The 19,147-nt window shown below is 31.5% G+C and overlaps 1 protein-coding gene across 1 annotated transcript; it reads right to left on the reverse strand.

Moving 5' to 3' along the window:
- Positions 1-13,234: 13,234 nt before the first annotated feature.
- Positions 13,235-15,004, reverse strand: LOC149208068 (BIIDXI-like protein At5g11420). Its single transcript, XM_089393996.1, has 3 exons — positions 14,842-15,004; positions 14,251-14,748; positions 13,235-14,118 (listed from the first exon to the last, which is right to left on the reverse strand). Exons 1-3 carry the CDS (start codon positions 14,942-14,944, stop codon positions 13,601-13,603), a joined length of 1,119 nt encoding a protein of 372 aa, XP_089250122.1. The 5' UTR covers positions 14,945-15,004; the 3' UTR covers positions 13,235-13,600.
- Positions 15,005-19,147: the final 4,143 nt, after the last annotated feature.

Here is a 19,147-nt window from a genome sequence, read left to right on the forward strand (position 1 = left end):
ACAAATTGGATTTTTTTTTGACAAACTAATAATTCACTTGTATTTGTATGGGATCATGTTTAAGTCTTTTTTAAGCCAAAAAAAAGGTTTTAAGAATAAATTTGAACTTTAAAGCAAAAAGTGCAAGTAAAAAATAAAAGACAACAAGATCCCTTTTTCTCATTCATAACATATTTTATATAATTAATATTAGTTCACGAGGCTAAAAGTGATTTCTAAATATAAGATAGAGAAGACAATGATAGGGTGTTTTGTTAATGGACTTTCTGGAAACTAACCGGTTCAAAACTCCATGAGCTAAAATCTAATCACGCTAAGGGCTCATATGACCCAAACCTGGTGTGATTTTTCGCTGATTTTGGTGCCACGAAACCATAGGTTAATCATCTAGTCATCTCAAAACACACATAGACTTGAAAAAAAACAACAATTAACTTATTACAATAATAATTAACAATGAAAAAAAACAATGTCCATATAAACAATGTTGAAAATAAAATGAGTAATCCTATCTATTTAATTACTAATAAATTGATTTATTATAATCATGTTAGATATTTATTGTTATATATAAATACTATTAAGTGTAAGTAATGTTTATATATATATATATATATAAAAGTTTTTATTTATACATTTAATTTGTTCATTTATTTATGGATAATAAGAAATATTGAAATTGGGATTGCTCTCTAAGCCTTAAAAAATCATTTTTCAGAAATTAGAAGCAAATTTGGTATCCTTATTATAATAAACAATTATTTTCCGTGGTCTATGAAATTATCTCATGAATATTTTTGTAATATCAAAAATCTTATGAATTGATTTAAGGGCAATGGAATGTGTCTTATAATTAATTTATTTACTATAATTTTGATAGAATCATGTTGTTTGGTTGTTCTTAGTATCTCATGATAAATTCTATTGTTACTCTTACCCACTTCCATTCTAAAAATGACAAAGGTTACAACAAATATTTAGGTATTGATACTTACATAAACTTGATGACATTGGTTTATACATTTCACAATGTATTTGGTGACATATTTCTTCATCCCTACTTTATCATTGTACCAACTATATTTTTAATACGATAGATGTTTAAAATATGACATTTTATATATTTAATCTATGAATATTCTTGAAAGTTAAAATATCTCTATATATAAAATTCATTATCATTAATACCTCCCCTATATATATAAAATTCATTAGGACTAATATTTTCCAAATTCATAGATATTCTTTCTTCTGAGATAATGTGACCTAAATAATGAATTTTCAGTCTGAATCCCAATGCTTCCCATCTTTATGAAGGCCGCCTCCAGCGAGACTCCATACCTTCCAAGTTCCAACAGCCAAATCTTGGGCAGAACACGTGGGAATTAAATACAGGAGACCCCACTTTCAAAACCGCTTTAAAGGAGAGCGCAAAACAACAAGATTTTGTACCAACTGCAAGTACGTTTTCAATATGAAATCATATTCACCGAGCATTTAAAGAGTAGATGTATCCGGATAAGAGTAGTCTATGGAGATATAAGCGGTTGGACGTGAGCCTTTATTTTCGAAGATAAAAATGAACAAAAATGTTTTGGGTCCGTCGATTATAAAATTATATTATTATATTTAGATCATGTGAAGTTTTATTGTAGAATTAAAATAAAAGTAAGATAAATTATATATATATATATATATATATATATATATATTAAGATATGTCGAAATTATTAGTTTAAATTATAAAATTTATATAATCAAAATATTTAAGATATTGAATTTATTCATATATTAAAAAAAAATATCTAAATTTAAAAAATAAAAAATTATGTAAATGTAAATGTAAATATGTTTATTTTCATTATTGTTTTAAAAGTGTTGGGTAATTTTTGATTAATTTTTTAGATTTGTTAATATATTGATGATTCATGGTATTTAAGCCACATTAAATCTTAATATGGTTGCATTTGTGTTGTCCATTAATTGGTTTTGGAAGTTACTGTGCATGTGTGAGAAAAGTCTAGCATTTCTATTAATCTAGGTTGTCATTGATGTCAATATGGCAATATTTTGGATAGTAAATGATGATATGAAGCCTCGGAGAAGCAGAGTAGATCCATGAAGAAACAGGAGCAAGAAGCCAAGGAGCAAGGCCATCAGGAAAGCCAAGCCATGAGTAAGAGTCTGTTAACGGAGGAGTTCACAAAGGAGGCATATCAAAGCTATCGCTTATGCTTAAGAGTATTGTAGAATATCAGAGCAAGAGAGGCATATCGGAAAAGATATCAGAAGCCATTAAGGTATGAAGGTGTCAGAGAAGTTCATTGAAAGACATTGCAAAGCCAAAGGAATACCTACTGGAGCAAGAGGAGCCATATCGGGAGTATTGGATGTATTATATGCCCAAGAAGTCCTGCAAAAAGGAAGAAGTCATCAAAAGAGAAGGAACAAGAGGAACTCGCATTAGAAGGAGAAGCCAGCGGAAGAGCAATTAACGGAGGAGCATCACATATAATATATGCCAAAGGGAAGACAAATTAAAGGAGCAGAGGAGTCTATATATATATATATATATATATATATATATATATATATATATATATATCGAAGAAATCATATCGGTGGGTTCTTATATGCCACTATCCCGAAACCCCCAATTGCGATATACATGTGCGGACCCGATGGCATATATGTCTGGGTGTATAAACAGTGAAGTTCGGCTAAGTGTTTCGAAGTGGGGTTTTCAGTGTTATTCCGGCTCTAAGCCTTGCCACATTAAAACATGCGATTGCTATATATATATAGTTGTGGACCCGTTGCAACATTGCAATATGACTTAATACTATATCGCATCCGCCATATCGCAAGTGCTTAAGGCCTTGCTGCATTGAAAGCGCCGATTGTGATATATGTTGCGGACCCGATGGTCCTATTATAACACACCCTAATGCTATATCGCGTCCACCATGTTGGAAGTTATCTATTGCAAGTTATAAAGGGATGGGGCTATAAACTGCGATTGCGATTACACAGCAGACCCAATGAAGTTATAGATGCGAGCGTAATGCATTTGAAGTCCGACCTTAAGCGTTCGGTCGGGTTTTTCCATGTATTCCTGTGTATATGAATATTACTAAAAGAAAAAGGATCTCTCTGATATTCTTGATAAGCAACAGTTTGTATTTCGGCCTCTCTTCCTCCTGAACATGTCCAATGAGCGTTGGTGAACACGAAGAGACAGAGGAAGCCATGGATCAGGAAGTCAAAGTGTCAAGCGAGTGTTGAGGAAGCCGAAGCTCATGCGAGCGAAAGGAAAGCCAAAGGTCAAGTGTATTAAGGTACATAAACAAAGAATTGCCTTTATGTAGGAGTTGTTGAAAAAAACTAGAAGGAACAAAGGCAGCCATAGGTCGAGCAGAACAGAAAAGGGCCGAAGTTCCAACAGGACAGGGGGCATTCGAAGGACGAGCATCTCTGTTGATCGTGTTACCCTGTAAAAGACTCAGACCTGTAATAAATTAATCAGGTACATAATGCATTCTGAAGTACAATTCTGTGATGAGATAAATAAAGTTTTATTTGACATTGTTTGAAGGGAGCAGTAGCCAGCACTGGTATTAAAGCATATGTGAATGTATTTCTGGGAAGTAAGAGATTGCAATAGCAGAGAACTATGAGGAGCAGTCACACCTGAAGCATTTATTGTGACTGGTAGAACATAGGTTTTAACAGAGAGTTGGTTCTTGTGCAGAGCTTAGTGCAACTAATAGTAGACTCACTAAAGCCGTGTGGAGACATTGTCAGAGACCATGATGGCTATTGCAGACTCTGTGTGGACAGTATGAAGAATTGTATAGACTTTTTCATAAGAAGACTAGTTGCCATTGATGCTGTAGCATGGAGACTACAGTGAAGCTGTAAACAGACAAAACTCAGTAAAGAAGAGTTCTGAAAGCAGAACATTACTATCAAACATGCTTTGACAAGATCGGGTCAGAGCCCTCGGGGTTAGTGCCTCAGAAGTTGGAAGGATTGGTGTCCTTAAGGTTCGTGCCTCAGAACTAGAAGAATTGGTGTCCTCAGAGTTGGAGCTCCTAAGTCCAAGGTTAGTGCCTTGACAAAACAGAGTTGGTGCTTTGGAGGTTGGAGCCTCACAAAGTCCAAATTGGTGCTTGGAAACATATTGGAATTATATATATATATATATATATATATATATATATATATATATACATATAGTATCTATTCTATTATAAAGATTATATTAATAAAAGCATTTTATTCTTGTTGTTCATCTTATGTTTTGAATATAAATGTTTTAACTGGTAAAATAACAATTGAAAAAGAAACACTGATTCACCCCCCCTCTCAGTATTTCCAACAATTTCAACAGTACACTCCATCCATCTTCAATATGAACAAATCTTTTTGCATGAATTCGAAAGAGGGCAAGCCCCTAAGTCAATAGAAGGAAATGAAAGGAATAATTTGAAATGGTAAAATGATGGAGATCCTTAAAATGAGGATTAAATGATAAACTTATGATAGGGGGTAAGGAAGTTTTTCAATGTCTCCTCTTAATTGAAATTTTAAATTCCGTTTCATTACAATTTCTAGTAATTCCAAGTGATTGATTTTAAAAAATTTGTTCCTTTTGTGACTAGAGGAATTGATAACTAGGTCACTCTTGTATTCAAGTGTCTCTTACTTATATGACAAAGGATCCATTTTGATATCTACCAATATAACCTAGATTGTCTAATACTTTGTATCACATGATCCATTTTGATAACTATCTCTATAACCTCTAGTTAATGATCAAATAAATGAGATCACTATAGAATTTTGAAGTAGTAACTACTAATCAAAAAAATTCAATAATACTATTTTACTCATAAACTTTAGATATATAAATTTATTTTTTAATCTATTGTAAATATTTCCTTTTAAAACATGTTTGTAAATCAATAAAACTAAAAACAATTTAGGAAAAAATTAAGACAACATGTACATATAGTTTATGAAAATATGATATATTTATATAATTTATTAAATTGGTTAACAGATAAATAAATAAATAAATTATTATTATTATTATTATTTTTGTTTTTAATTTTGTTATTATTATATAAATTAATGGAAATATTGGTGAATAATATCAAAGTTATATATATATATATATATATTTTATTTTTTTTGTAAATTTGGCTGATCTACATCTTTATCATATTTAATATATCACTATGATTAAGCAAGAAATTAAACCGGTAACTTTATATAAAAAAATGGCTTAACAAAACACTCATGCCTTAACAAAACATCCCAAAACCCAAAACCCCTTAAAGATATATACTTTATTTTTAAATTATATTTTGTAAAATCATATAATTTTTATATTTTGTAAAGTCATATGATAAATAAATAAAATTTATATTTTAAAATCATATAATAAATATATGAAAACTAATAAAAATAAGCACTTGTAATGAATTTGCGTTACAATAAATTGTTCCAAATATTATTTATGTAACATTATTTAATGCTTTGTTTATTGCCAAATTGGACAAACTAGATTCTTATAGCTTTAATTAAGATTGTGAGTGCTGGATTTTTCTTAATCTTCGATTGGATTCAGAGTTCTCCTCGATCTGCATTGTGGTATTATGTTGGGTTCAAATGGTTAATATTTTATTTTTTAAAATTTAAGTCAGAAATTATAATTTTAAATTAATGAGCTTGAATTTGTATAATTTAAGTGATGTAATTAAAAAAATTTAAATATAATGTTGAATCTATTTTTTAAGTTAAAAATACAATTCAAATACATGTTTTTTATCATTTAAACTTAGGTTTAGAGTATAGGTATGTTTGATAAGTCTTGTAGCTGTATGTTTATATACATATTGTTTACAAAATTTATATTCTCTTGCTTTTTCAAAGTTCATATTCAATACTTTTCTTATCGAATTTTGCTTTTTGTGGTTGCTTTTTCTCTGTATCTTATCTATTGAACATTAAAAGGAAATTAAAAAATAAAAAATAAACACTATTTTATTTATTTGAGCAAAGTAAATTTAATGAATTTTAATTGGAGTTGTAATTTCGTAGAAGCAGTGTTTGAATCATGTTTTTTATGGTGGAAATGGATTCAGCACCATCAAAAACATCTAGGGCACCTAAAATTTTGAAGTTTAACAAGTGTAACTTGGATTTACAAAAATCCCTGGAAGATTTTCTCAAAATATGATGAAAATTTCCATGACTTTCAGGGCAAAAAAACAGTCTCATTAGACTATGACATTCCAATTGATTTGGAGATCCCTAATCCCCATGGCTATGGCTATGTGAAACAATGACTAGATTGCTTTTTTGAATTGGATAAAATAAAAGATTTGGTTTTATTCGTTCCGTACAACACCAATACAAACAACCAAATAACATATTTGATTTTATTCTCTCTGTACAAAACAACCAAATTACTAAAAATAAATAGCTAGTAGCTTGCCAATAAGCATTAAATGAATAAAGGCAGTGAATGTCCACAATTACCTTTTGACAAATCCTTTATCTAACTATAAACATATACAACCCCACTCATTTCTAACTATAAACCTATACAACCCCACTCACTTTCACTTACTAACCCAACTCATTTAATAATTTAATACTGATTCACAAACCACATATTTATTGCCAAAAACATACTCCATTTTTAACATCGAGAATCAAGTTTTATTCGCCACTTTTATTGCGTGAACAGATGGTAATCCCTCCCGAAAGAGACGCCGGAAGCTTCGTACCTGTACAGGACTTTTGCATTTGATTAGAGCGTAGGGTCCAAATACTCCTCACCGACCGGGCACCATCACGTGTAATACGTACAGGAAACATCGTTCATGGGATTTATTGGTCCCCATCGTTCATTGCACTTTTCCGCGTCGTGGCGCAACGTGAAGAATAAGAACTCAGTGACATCTGATTTCATTAATGCAGACCGAGTCGGTGATACAGTTCAATCGTAACGAGCTTCCCTGAAAATCTCTTAAAAAACTTCACACCATAGAATTTACTTGTCAATCATGGAAAATTTCTGATGGAAACTCGATAATTAGCCGACACAATTGACTCTTCTCAGAGCTGAACACACAGAAAGACTTGTCTTTTCTGAACTGAACAACACGCAGTAAGTTGTCGAAATCGGCCTCTGGATGGGGAAATTCCTATTTCCATCACTATAGGAAAGTTAATGCACCCTGACATGCAAGGGGAATAGTGGATGCCTTGCTGCTAACATGCCAAAGTCAACTTTGACAAAAATATAAATGCAAGGCACCCACTATTCCCCTTGCATGTCAGGGTGCATTAACTTTCCTATAGTGGTGGAAATAGGAATTTCCGATGGATGGTATCCATACGTGACAGAAACGGCGTTGTATGACTCGCACTCATATCGTTTCGTTTCGTTTCCCGTTATCTTTCACGTAATTCGTCAATCTCTAAATCGAAAATTTGATTTAAAATTACGAGGTTCAGCTGGATTAGAGCGGTGATCCTATCATTCTTTTCCTGAGCTGTAAATTTTTTTATTATTATTTTTAATTAGTCCAGATTATTAAATTGGTGATTTTTTATTAAATAGTGGAAAATATCATAAATCAGTGGTCAAATCAGTAGTAGGATAGATATTATTAGTTGTTATTTGAATGGACTTATTATTATTATTTAAGGAAAATTATTCCACTTGGAATTACTTGTTGGTGATTTATAAGGGAGCAAATTTTCAGTGCATAATGTCTCTAAGTCTTGAACCATTAACCTGTTTCCTTATAATATCTTAGGAAATGAGATCTATACTCCATACTTATTTGTAAACTTGTCAATACATAAATTAGAATTTAATTCAATTAATTCATTATTACTCACCAGGATAAAATCTATTTTTTGATATTTATTTATTTTATTATATTTATGTATTAATATTATAAAAAAAAGGTTACATACAAAATAAGGTATGGTGTGCCAAAAATTACATGCAGTTATTAGTGGGTACAAGGAAAAATATCTCATAAAATGACATTAAAAAAAAAGAGATATAAAAACTATGTAGGAAATGAGAGAACTTTGTACTTAGAGATAGGTTTAGAAGGATGGGCCAAAATGTTCTTTAATCATCTTTGTTTTTTCTTTGTTTGGAGGAGTTTGCTCAAGCTTATTATCAATTAGCACTGGATTAGTGTTTGTAACTAAAAAATCCAAATCAACATTCACATTCACCATGTTTTCATCCATGTCATCATCACCCTTAGTGACCTTAAATCTCAATCCATCTCAATCCAAAGACTAGCGTACAAATTATAGTAAACTTTGCTTTTAGCCTTCTTAATCTATCTACAGATTCATCTCAATTTTTGGGGGCTTCTCCATGGCTAATATCACTATGGTTTTCACTATCCAATATAATTCTATAGCTCAAATTAGTTTGGTATCCTTTGTTCTATGTGTATAAGAATTTGGAACGTCTTCCTGGATCTTTTGCACCAGAGTCATACTATAGATTTGTTGGGATTCTTTAAACAACTTCTCAATATAATGGTGGGATTCCAGGTTGGTGACATTGTCATACCTCAGTTTGGCATTCACTATATCATGTTTAGCTCATGAATTCCTTAGCACTTGGCAAAGAGGATTCAAAATAATAAAGAGGTTCATATTCTTGTGTTTGGAGCCTTTGTGTTTATACACACACATATATATATATATTTTTATTGGTAAGGGTTGGAGAGCCACAAAGGAGGTCATGGGGAAAGGCTATATAGATGTGGACTATGTATAGGCAAGAGGGAGATTACAAAGAAGTCGGAGCAAGGTGATAAGAGATTAGAGGTTTGAGAGTGGAGAACTAATCTAAATAGCAAGAAGATGAGACCATCCTATGGATGGCATGTGAGAAGACAAAGAATGAATAAGAAAAAATGAAATTATACTATTGAGGCCCTAGAAATTGTAATGACCTTACTCAAGGAGCATCGATGCTTGTTCCACCAAGGAGTAGACACTACATAGGTTAAATATAGAGAAAACAAGGAGTATACACAAAAAATAAATAAATAAGGGGGTAGACCTATCACATCATTGAGCTTTATGGCAAACTAATGAGAGAAAAACTTAGGTGAATAGTTGGCCAAACGCAATTAAAATTGCCATAACTAACTAGACTAGGAACCAATATGAAAATTGCCTTACACTTCAATAATGTTGTGAGACTAAATGTTTGTCACCATTGTCATAATAAAATAGACAATAAAAAAAATATTACATAACAAAATTAATGAAAAACATGAAAATTACACACTTTCAAAATTAACATGAAAAACCAACTTCAATATTATAAAAATTTACATTAAATCTATTTATCATAAAAAAAAATATATAATAAAATTATTATGATCCACCATCACCAATATCTCATGTATCAACCTTCAATTAATCGCCACATATCCTTCCTATATCAGTTTTCCATTAATCACCACACACATAATTTAAACACCAGTTATATAATTTAAATACACAAATTAATATTTTTATATTTCAATTATATTAGAATCAAATTTAAAATTAGTTAATTAAGAATCATTATACTCGATAAATCATTTTCATTTACTCATATAAAGCGAAGTGACCCAAAATAAAACTCAAATTATCTATTATTTATACTAGTGCGTCCATCAATACTTAGGGTATATAAAGCCTCATGTATAAAAAAAGCGTTTAGATATAGTGTTATTCTGTCTTAGTTGATAATTGTATTGGTGGTATAATTTTTTAATATTTTATATTTGAAATATTATTATAATAATAATTAATAAAGATTAAGAATTAATAAGATTAAGAAATAATGAGAAAGAATAATGGTTAAAGATACTTATTTATCAAGTATATGGTGGAATTAAATTTTTTGAAATCTAAATTTTTAGAATATAAATTAAAATTTAATTAAAAAAATTATATTTTAAGAAGTGTGATTTCTTTAAGTATTTGGTAAATCTGTTGTTAAAATAGATATACACACCCACACACATTATGTCTATTTTTTAATTATTTAAATTCCAATAACAAATTCAAATCTGAATGAATTTTTAAATACAGAAATGGATTCAATATTTTAAAAAATCACTTTGGTAATTGGATTGTGTAGACTACAAAACTTAAAATATCCCTTATAAAAACTAAAATGTAAAATAGTAAAATTACAAATATTTTAACCATAAAACTTTATTTTTTTTTAAATTTCTTTATATAATATATACATAGCTTTTATATTTTTTAACCATATATAAGAGATACATAATTGACATGGGCATTGAAATATTTTATTTATGGACCACATTATCTCATTAAAAGGTTTATTTGATTATTAATATGTTTTGAAATATACGTCAATATACCCACATAATTTACTTTTTTTATTAATAATATTTTGACAAGGATTAATTCTAAATTGAGAATTGAATGGATTACACATTTTATTCTTATTTAAAAGTGATTTTTTTTTCAATGGCTTAGTATGTGTATGTTTTTCATGCAATATTGTATAGAAATTAAGTTGGCATTTCTTTAGGTTGACAATGCACAAATTGTTTCCAACAGAACACATTATGTGTTTATTTTTACATTTAATTTAAAATTTCACTATCAATATCATATATATGTGTGTGTTTTTTGCTTATATGATGTCAATTTAATTGAATGTTAGTTCAATAAAATTGTATAGTTATGTTTATGAATATATAACTTTTTTCTCTTATGAATAGTACACTATAAAATGAGGCCTATATAAATTATCAATCTCATCAATATTTAAATATTATTATATAAATAATAATTAGTAATTAATTAATAACTATAATAATAAATTTAATTAATAGTAACAATTAATTAAAATATTAGTATTATTGAATTAATAAAAACAATTAATTCATTAATAATAATTACTTTACAATTTTGAGATTAAAACAATGTAATTTTCAACATTTTCACATTAATTTGATAGAAAATATGCTTATTAAAATGTTAAAAAAATATTAACTATTATCCAAAATTACTTATAAATTTTAGATATTGATATTAATACAATGCACATACAATGGTCTATATAAAGAGATATGCACTAAATGTGATGCAACATATGTACTTTTAACACAAAATTGACTCTCTATTTTTTTTTTTGCAATAATATATCACACAATACTTTGTTAACTTGATACAAGAAGACCTTCTACATTGTATTTTTCATTGAGAAGATGATGCCTCATAAGATGTGTCAAAAATACAATGTAGAAAATTGTCACTTTAATGCAAAAATAATGTATATCATGATGCCTCATAGAATGTATTAGAGATAAGATGTAGAAAATTGTCACTAATGTATATCATGATGCTCCCTATTGCACCATCCAAACTCCTTTTTTTCAAAAAAGATTCATCTACTCACAACAATAACCATGATTTTATACAATTGTAATGTAATAGTGGGTTTATTATAGTTGACTATAATTGACTACAATTAACTGAAGCTAGATGTAGGTAAAGATGAACATATTTTTAATAAGCTTGGTTGACTAAGTGACTTGTGGTTGACTATGGTTAACTTTGGTTCACTATGAGTGACTTTGATTGACATTGACTAATGGTTAACTTTAGTGGCAATTAGTTGGCTATGAGTTACTAAAGTTAATTATGGATAACCTTGACTAATTATGAGTGAATATGGTTAACTCCTATTAACTATAATTAACTATAGAAGGCTATGGTTGATCTAGGTGACTAAGATTTAGTATTATTAACTATGAGTGATGATAGCCTAAAATAGTTAACTATAGTTGACTGTCACTAACAACGACTACATATGCCTTACAAATACACTAAAAAAAAAATAACTACTTAAAAAAAAATTATATATAGATATTACAAAATCAACCAACGCTCTTAAAAACACTAATATTATGAGATGGAATCAAACAAAAAAATGATCTCTTATAAAACTAAAGATAATTCATTTTCACATGAAATTTGCATCAAATTCCAAACTTTCAAAGAAACAAAATCTCATCTTAGATTTTGTATTATTTCATTCAATATATAGTAACACATAATTAGATATTACAAGAAATTTTATAAAAAAGAACCAACATTTTTTTTATCAATGTCCATGTGTTACTATCTTTAATCAAACTCATAATTAAAGGATCAATTTAAAAACAAAAAAATATGTATAATAAAAAATAAATATTTCTAATGCAATTTGTTTCAATAAAAAGACATGCAATCAATGCTAAATCTACTAACCTCTTGAACTTATTAGCTATCTTTATACCCTCTTTTCAGTTATTCCTTTAAGTTAATGATCACCTATGTTACAACTTTTAATAACTCTAGAGACAATTGAGCTTAAACTTTCTCTTTTTCATCGGGATCAAACACAATAAATAATCCTCATTTATTACATTCACAAATACCTTTTATTCTTATTAATTTCCTTCTTCAAATTTTATTGATCCAAACATTGTACCCACCTCTTCTCAATTCTCATAAAATTCTTACTCCTCATACTTAACCTAAAATTATGTGACTTGGATTTCATATTTTCATAAATAAAATATCTAAAATTAAACTCATTTGTAATTAAAATAAGTATACTCTTTATATTTTATTTAATACAACTTAAAAATATAATATATTTTCTTACCAAATATTTTGAATATATATATTTTTTAAATATTCCACTATGTAATTAAATCATATTTATTTTACAACCTAACATAACATTCCATATTTATTTTACAACGTAACATTTTTCCAAAACAAAATTATCATAAAATTCAATTCATTTCAATTCCACTTCTGGAATAAAAATATCTTCCCTTAAAAATATTTGATTTAAAACACAATTATCATAATATTAAATATAATTTAAATTTGATCTAAAGTATTTTAGATAATACTTTAACACACTTTTAACATAATTATTTTAAATAATGCTTAAACATATTTCCAGGGGAAAAAATTAGCACCTATATATCTTCATATTATTTATATGAAATGAATGTTTATATAATAATTGTACTTTTTATTTTATAATTAATTTAATAAGCTAATTAGTTTTTTTTTTTTTTAATATAGTTATTGTTATAAAATATTTTGACAGACACAATGTAGAGTGTGATATACATGTAAATACATTGTAATTTAAAAACTTTTATGGACGGATATTTATTGATTTCATTAAAATAAGAGATAGAAAACATCTACAATTTAATGCAGAACAGAGTGGAATGAATGTTGGTCAGATATTTATGACGCTGGCAACGTCGCCATAAATAAGAACCAATACTCTTAACCAGATGAAGAGGGAGGAATTAATACAAACTTAATTGTAAAGATGGGATGGTCTTTACCAGCATGACCATAGACATAAATGTGGCCTATATTATTGGTAAATTTTATACAGGCCTTCAGATCAGAAAGGTAGCTAGAATCCAGAGAACTGGAAGATGAGTAGTAGCAGAGACTCTGACTCTGACGGGAATATCGCAGAGTTGGCCTAAAGAGGAAAGAGCTTGACATCGTCTACCACAGGACCGCACAAGGAGCTGAAGTCATCACTCCTCATGTGATAGTATGTGCTGAAGAATGCAATGCGAGACCTAGCAGAGGTCGCCGTGAAAGTGAGTTTGCCCATCTTGAACCCTCCGCTGCCCTGCGATTCGTAGGGAACCTTGACAGTCTCCCGACCCCCGAACGCTTCGACTATCATGGATCCATTGCACTTGTTGTTCCCGTCTCCCACCAAGAAACTCAGAGCGTACGCCTTCCCGGCCACCGTCGTGACCAACTGTACAATAGCACTCTCTTTGCCCGCCAGGAGCTCCACCGCTCTCCTCCCTCGGGGAATGGAATAGTGGAAGGCGTCTATGTATTTGACGGCCTTGAGAGACTCCAGCTTCCATCCTGGTAGTGGAGAATTGTCGTCGTCGGTGTTGGGAGGCAGGAGGACCCCCGACGATGAGTTGCGGAGGATTAAAGGGCCTTCTTCAAAATTTCCATTCCTCACCAGGTTACCTGTACATTAACACAAATATGACTCTTTTATTCGTTCAATGGCTATGTGTTTCTAATCTCAATGTCACGTTAGGTTTTGGAATATTCTGAAAGAAATGGGAGTACTAATGAATGATTTGATAAATTAATTACCCCCAACGTAGGGCGGGGGAAAGAGCTCCTTGATGGCGATGTCGTCGATGAGAGGACCACAGGCGGGATCGTCATCCATGCCAGGATTGTGAACAATGACATCCACCATTTTGGCGGGCGCCCGGAAGGCCCATGCATACGAATCCCACCCCGTGCTGCTATAAATCGTCTGCATTGGCAGCTCCCCAGCGTCTGGCGGAACAGATACATTCAAGGTCTCCATTTGGGCGCAGGTTCGAGCGACGCTGAAGGTGAGAGAATAGTAGGACCCTTTCTTTACCTCGATTCTTTGGGTCAGTCGTGCCTCGTTTCCAAGCCTCGCAGCGTGAACTCCATTTGGAACTATGAGCAGCATATCGCCTTGCTTTTGCCCGGAGGATATGTACTCCACGAAGCCCCCGATCTGCCAGAAGGGAATAGAATTCTTGCCGATGACCACTGTGCCGTTCATGGCGGAGGGCTTCGGGGCGTACTCGAAGTCCCCATTCGGCAACAAACCTGCGGATATATACATTATGGCAACAGTTCATCCATCAATTCAATCTAGTATTAGTAATCTCAGAAACAGGGAAACATGCATTAAATTCTTACCATCTCTAATGGGTGTTGCTACAGTCTGTTCCACTATCCATAACAGCCCCAAAACATGAAAAATACAACCTAGAAAACCAATAGAGAGTCCTCCTCTGGACATCTTGACGCAAAATCTTATCCAAGCTCGTCGTAATTTCAGAACTGACAGACTAACATTGGTGTTTACAGAAGCCTGACGTGGGCTTTTATAGAGTGTGGATCCACGAAAAGAAGAAGAGACTAGGGAGTCGGAAGAAGGGAACGACGTGGGTGGTTGGACCAACGAGGATTGATAGCACTTCCTCCACCGATTTTCTCCGACATTGAGATGACAACCATTCAGAGAGGACCCAACCCTCACTTTTCGTCCATCTTTATCAACCAAGTGTTGTGAGAGACCACACTGATACTGTTCCGCCGCTCAATCTGAGCCAGATGATGTGGGCATTAAGTACTTCAGACCCCACCGTTAAAACCGTTCCTTGCTCAAACCTAATCAGAGAATGGTCGACACTGAAATTAACCAGTGTAAGAACATAATTTCCAAAATTTGTTTTAGTTAATGAAAATCTTGAGTCAAGCATTATGTTTTCGGAATTTTGTAAAAATTAATGAAAATTTTCACACAGGTTAGTATACCTCTTTCTTCCTTCCTTTCTTTTTCGTATTTTTGTTGGTTTATTTATGTTTTGTTTTTTTGTTCGTTTAAAGTTTGGGTAAAAATTGGTTAAAATTATAAAATTTCCTTTTCATATTTTTTTTGGGTTTATTTATGTTTTGTTTTTTTGTTTAAAGAATTTATCATGGGAAGTCTTCTGAAGGAAAAGCTGGCAGGTCCGAGTAGATGTGCCATGTGTCTTGGTGCTGAGGAAACAAACCTACATATGTTCTTCCAATGTGTCCCGCCTCTCCAGATCTGGTATGATCTATCCTTGTTTTTCGGTTTATCCTGGAGATCCTTGTTTATCATAACCTATTGGTTTCTTTGGAAATGGAGAAATGCTCAAATCTTCCAAGACTCAAAGGAACCTCTCAAGTCAATCCTGCATCCCATATTGGCATGCCATGACTTGTTCAATAAGGACGATGTTCAGACAAAAAAACACTGTAAGAAAGTGCCGGAAGCCTCTTCTTTCCAAGTACCTGCAGCTTTCTTTGATGGAGCTTAACGATACAACAGCTGCGGTTGTGGAGTTTACATCGTAATGGACGACAGCCTTCATGGAGCTTAACGATACAACAGCTGCGGTTGTGGAGTTTACATCGTAATGGACGACAGCCTTCAATATTCTCTATTTTGGCATGGAGGGCATGGTTCTAACACTATGGCCAAGGCCCGGGCCCTTTCTGGGCTGCTTGCTTTTTGTGACTTTTTAGGCATCCAAGAAATTTCAATTTATGGTGACTCAAAATCGTTGATTGATCATGTTAATGGGAATGGCCACATTAGCAGTCCACATCTCCTTGGTTGGCTAAGCAGAATCATGTTTTTTCGAAACACCATGAACCAGATGTCTTTCCAGCATATTCCTCGTTCCAGGAATGTCCAGGCTGACTCTCTCTCCAAGGAGGGTCTTGTTATGAAGCCGGGATTGTGGTCATTGACAGTTATCCATGATGGATCTTCCTTTCTTATTCAGGATTTCAGTATCAAGGGAATGTGACTCCTTTCTATTGCTTAGAAAGCCAGTTCATTGATCTTCAGCACCATAGAAATGTGACTTATTGTGTTTTAATTCCTGTTCTCAGAATGTGTAGTAACTAAACTTTTGAATACATGTGTGGCTTTTCTGTCTCTGAAATGGTCAAATCGGTTCCATACGTTGTGTTGGTTATGGACAGCTCTCACTGTCTCGAAACAATGTAATGCAGATATTTATATTATCTTAATATAAATCTATGATGATTTTTTCTGTCTGAAAAAAAAAGTTAGATAAAAATTGGTTAAAATTATAAAATTGAGTTAGATTTTTATAATTTTCTAATATTCTTGGGAGCCTGAAATCTATTTATATATTTAAAAATTTATTTTAAATAATAAAAAATAACAATTTTATATTAAATTTCAACTCAAAACACTAAAATACAGAAGAATTAGATCATATAGTTAAATTAACAAAAATTTTGATTATAAAAATTAGTTTTTAATAATTTTATTCATCCCATATAGAGTCAAGGGGATGAGGGCTTGTATCTTTATGAAGGGCGTTGTACATGGCCCAGATGGATCACTACCTGCATCCGACAACACTTTTGGATGGTGAAAGGAAAAGTTCAGTCGTGTGAATGAAGCTTCAAGATGAATCAAGGTAACTCTATTGCCATAGAAGTACCTCCACATCAGGGAAGGACTTTCAAGCCTACTTTGAGTATGATCCAATTGGGATCCACTAGTTAGTGGAGGAATTATGGTAAGAGGACGGGAAAATGTTGAGGACACAACATATTTTAAATTGGGTTCATTACTGATGGATATTACAACTGGGAGGCTATAAGTTGTTAGCATTGGGTTCATTACGGAAGGAAATTACAACTGGGAGGTTATAACTTGTTAGCAATTCAATTCGCTGTGGTTTGTGTCTTTTACATTTTTACTGTTTTTCCTGGCAATGGTTTTGGAAGCTGCTGGTTATATAGTTTGGGTGACAACTGTATTTTAGGAAATTAGACTAAAGAGTTTTTATTAGCAGTGATGTCCTTAGCAATAAGCATATTTTGAGTCTGCAAAATTATAGCAGTGTTTTGTGGTTTCAATATTTCTGGGACAAGATTTGTATCAGAAATAATTCATAGTTTTGGACTCAAGTTAACTTTGATATCCATTTAGTGGTAAATTTCAAATTGTTTTTTTAGAAAATTGATTGTCGTGCTGGCCACTAAACTTACCAGTAATTGCAAGTTTTATTTTCACAACTCTTGTTAAAAAATTCTTTGTCACTATTCCTTTTATTCCTGGTCATCTCTCCTTTGTCCCCTTCTCTAATTTTCCCTTTTCCCTCCCTTAGACCACCTACTTATGTACCCCTATCCTTTATGTGTCTACCCCTCAAGCTCTCTAGCTCTTATGACACTTTCTTTTATTGTTTTATTATATCTTTACTTTGAATCTCACTCTCCTTATTTTTATTTTTATGTGATTAACTCCTCCATAATCTCTGAAGATTAGACTGAGACTTTGAACCTGACATAGAGGTGGAAGAAGAGGTAGAACAAGTTACTTTATGGACTCAGACTCCCCTCCACGGCCTTCGTCATGGATCTCGATCCCAAACTACTCCAAAACAGACTATGGCTCACTATGCCAAGGCAATCCTTGAAGTGGAAAAATAAGTTAAGCAATTTCATCCCTAATCAACATACTAAAAGGGAGACCAATAGTGGTTAACTTTTATTAGCATCAAAACACACATTAGTATAGTCTTCATAGAACGATGTGACACGCATCGGCATGGCAGAAATGTTGGTGAAAATTTGAAAGGCTAGATATGAAAGTTTCTAACTGGGCCAAAAAGAAAGTTGATATCATCTCCCCTGTATTTTGTTTTATAATTTCAGTATTAGTTATATTTTGTTAGTGACAGTAAATTATAGATTATGGAACTAATTAATTGTCTTTATAATTTAAGTGAGAGATTAATTTCTTTAATAACAAATAATGCAAAAATTTTGAATTTTTATTATTAATTTGGTTTCCCACATAATGAACCATTAGTTAAGAAAAAACAATAATGTAATCTTTTTGTTATTCTCAAAAAAAAAAATATGACTTATCTAATTTTGCAAAAGTAAGAAATTATATTCATAACAAATTATATTCATAACAAAGAAAATTGAATTTTTACAAATTAATATAAGTTGATTAAATTATAAATTTCTATAAATATTAATTATCAAAATTGCATAATGAAAAGGATTTTGAAATATTATATAAACTGATATATTAAAAATGTGTTTAAACAATGTAAAATAATAATTTTGTAGGAGACCGCCCCTCTAATTATTGGCTCGGTTAGTTTAAAAACTCAAAGTGTGTGAAAAAAAAAATCATACACCGAGAACTGGCAGTTAAGTTTTCAAAAGCTGGACTGAAAATGTGAAAAAGACAAACCATACGCACTGAGAAATAGCGTATATAATGAGTTAGCAAGAACAAGCCATGTACACTGAGAGCTGGTGTCTTAGATGATCTTATCCATTTGAATGTGTATATAGTTGGACATGACCTTTTCTTTAATGATTGATGACGTTTTCTTTAAATACATTTCACTATCTTCAACCAGCTTTTCTGATCTATGTCTACAGAATCCGGTGCAAGCTTACATCA

Source organism: Pinus tabuliformis, chromosome 1_2, assembly GCF_031772625.1.
Source record: "Pinus tabuliformis cultivar Carrire ecotype Pingquan chromosome 1_2, CPIR1, whole genome shotgun sequence".
Classification (NCBI taxonomy): Eukaryota; Viridiplantae; Streptophyta; class Pinopsida; order Pinales; family Pinaceae; genus Pinus; species Pinus tabuliformis.

Coding starts and splice junctions, on each gene's coding strand:
- LOC149208068 (XM_089393996.1), bottom strand. CDS start 14,944: ATGTCCAGAGGAGGACTCTCTATTGGTTTTCTAGGTTGTATTTTTCAT. Junction 14,749..14,841: donor AGCAACACCCATTAGAGATG/GTAAGAATTTAA, acceptor ATATATCCGCAG/GTTTGTTGCCGAATGGGGAC. Junction 14,119..14,250: donor TCCCCCGCCCTACGTTGGGG/GTAATTAATTTA, acceptor GTTAATGTACAG/GTAACCTGGTGAGGAATGGA.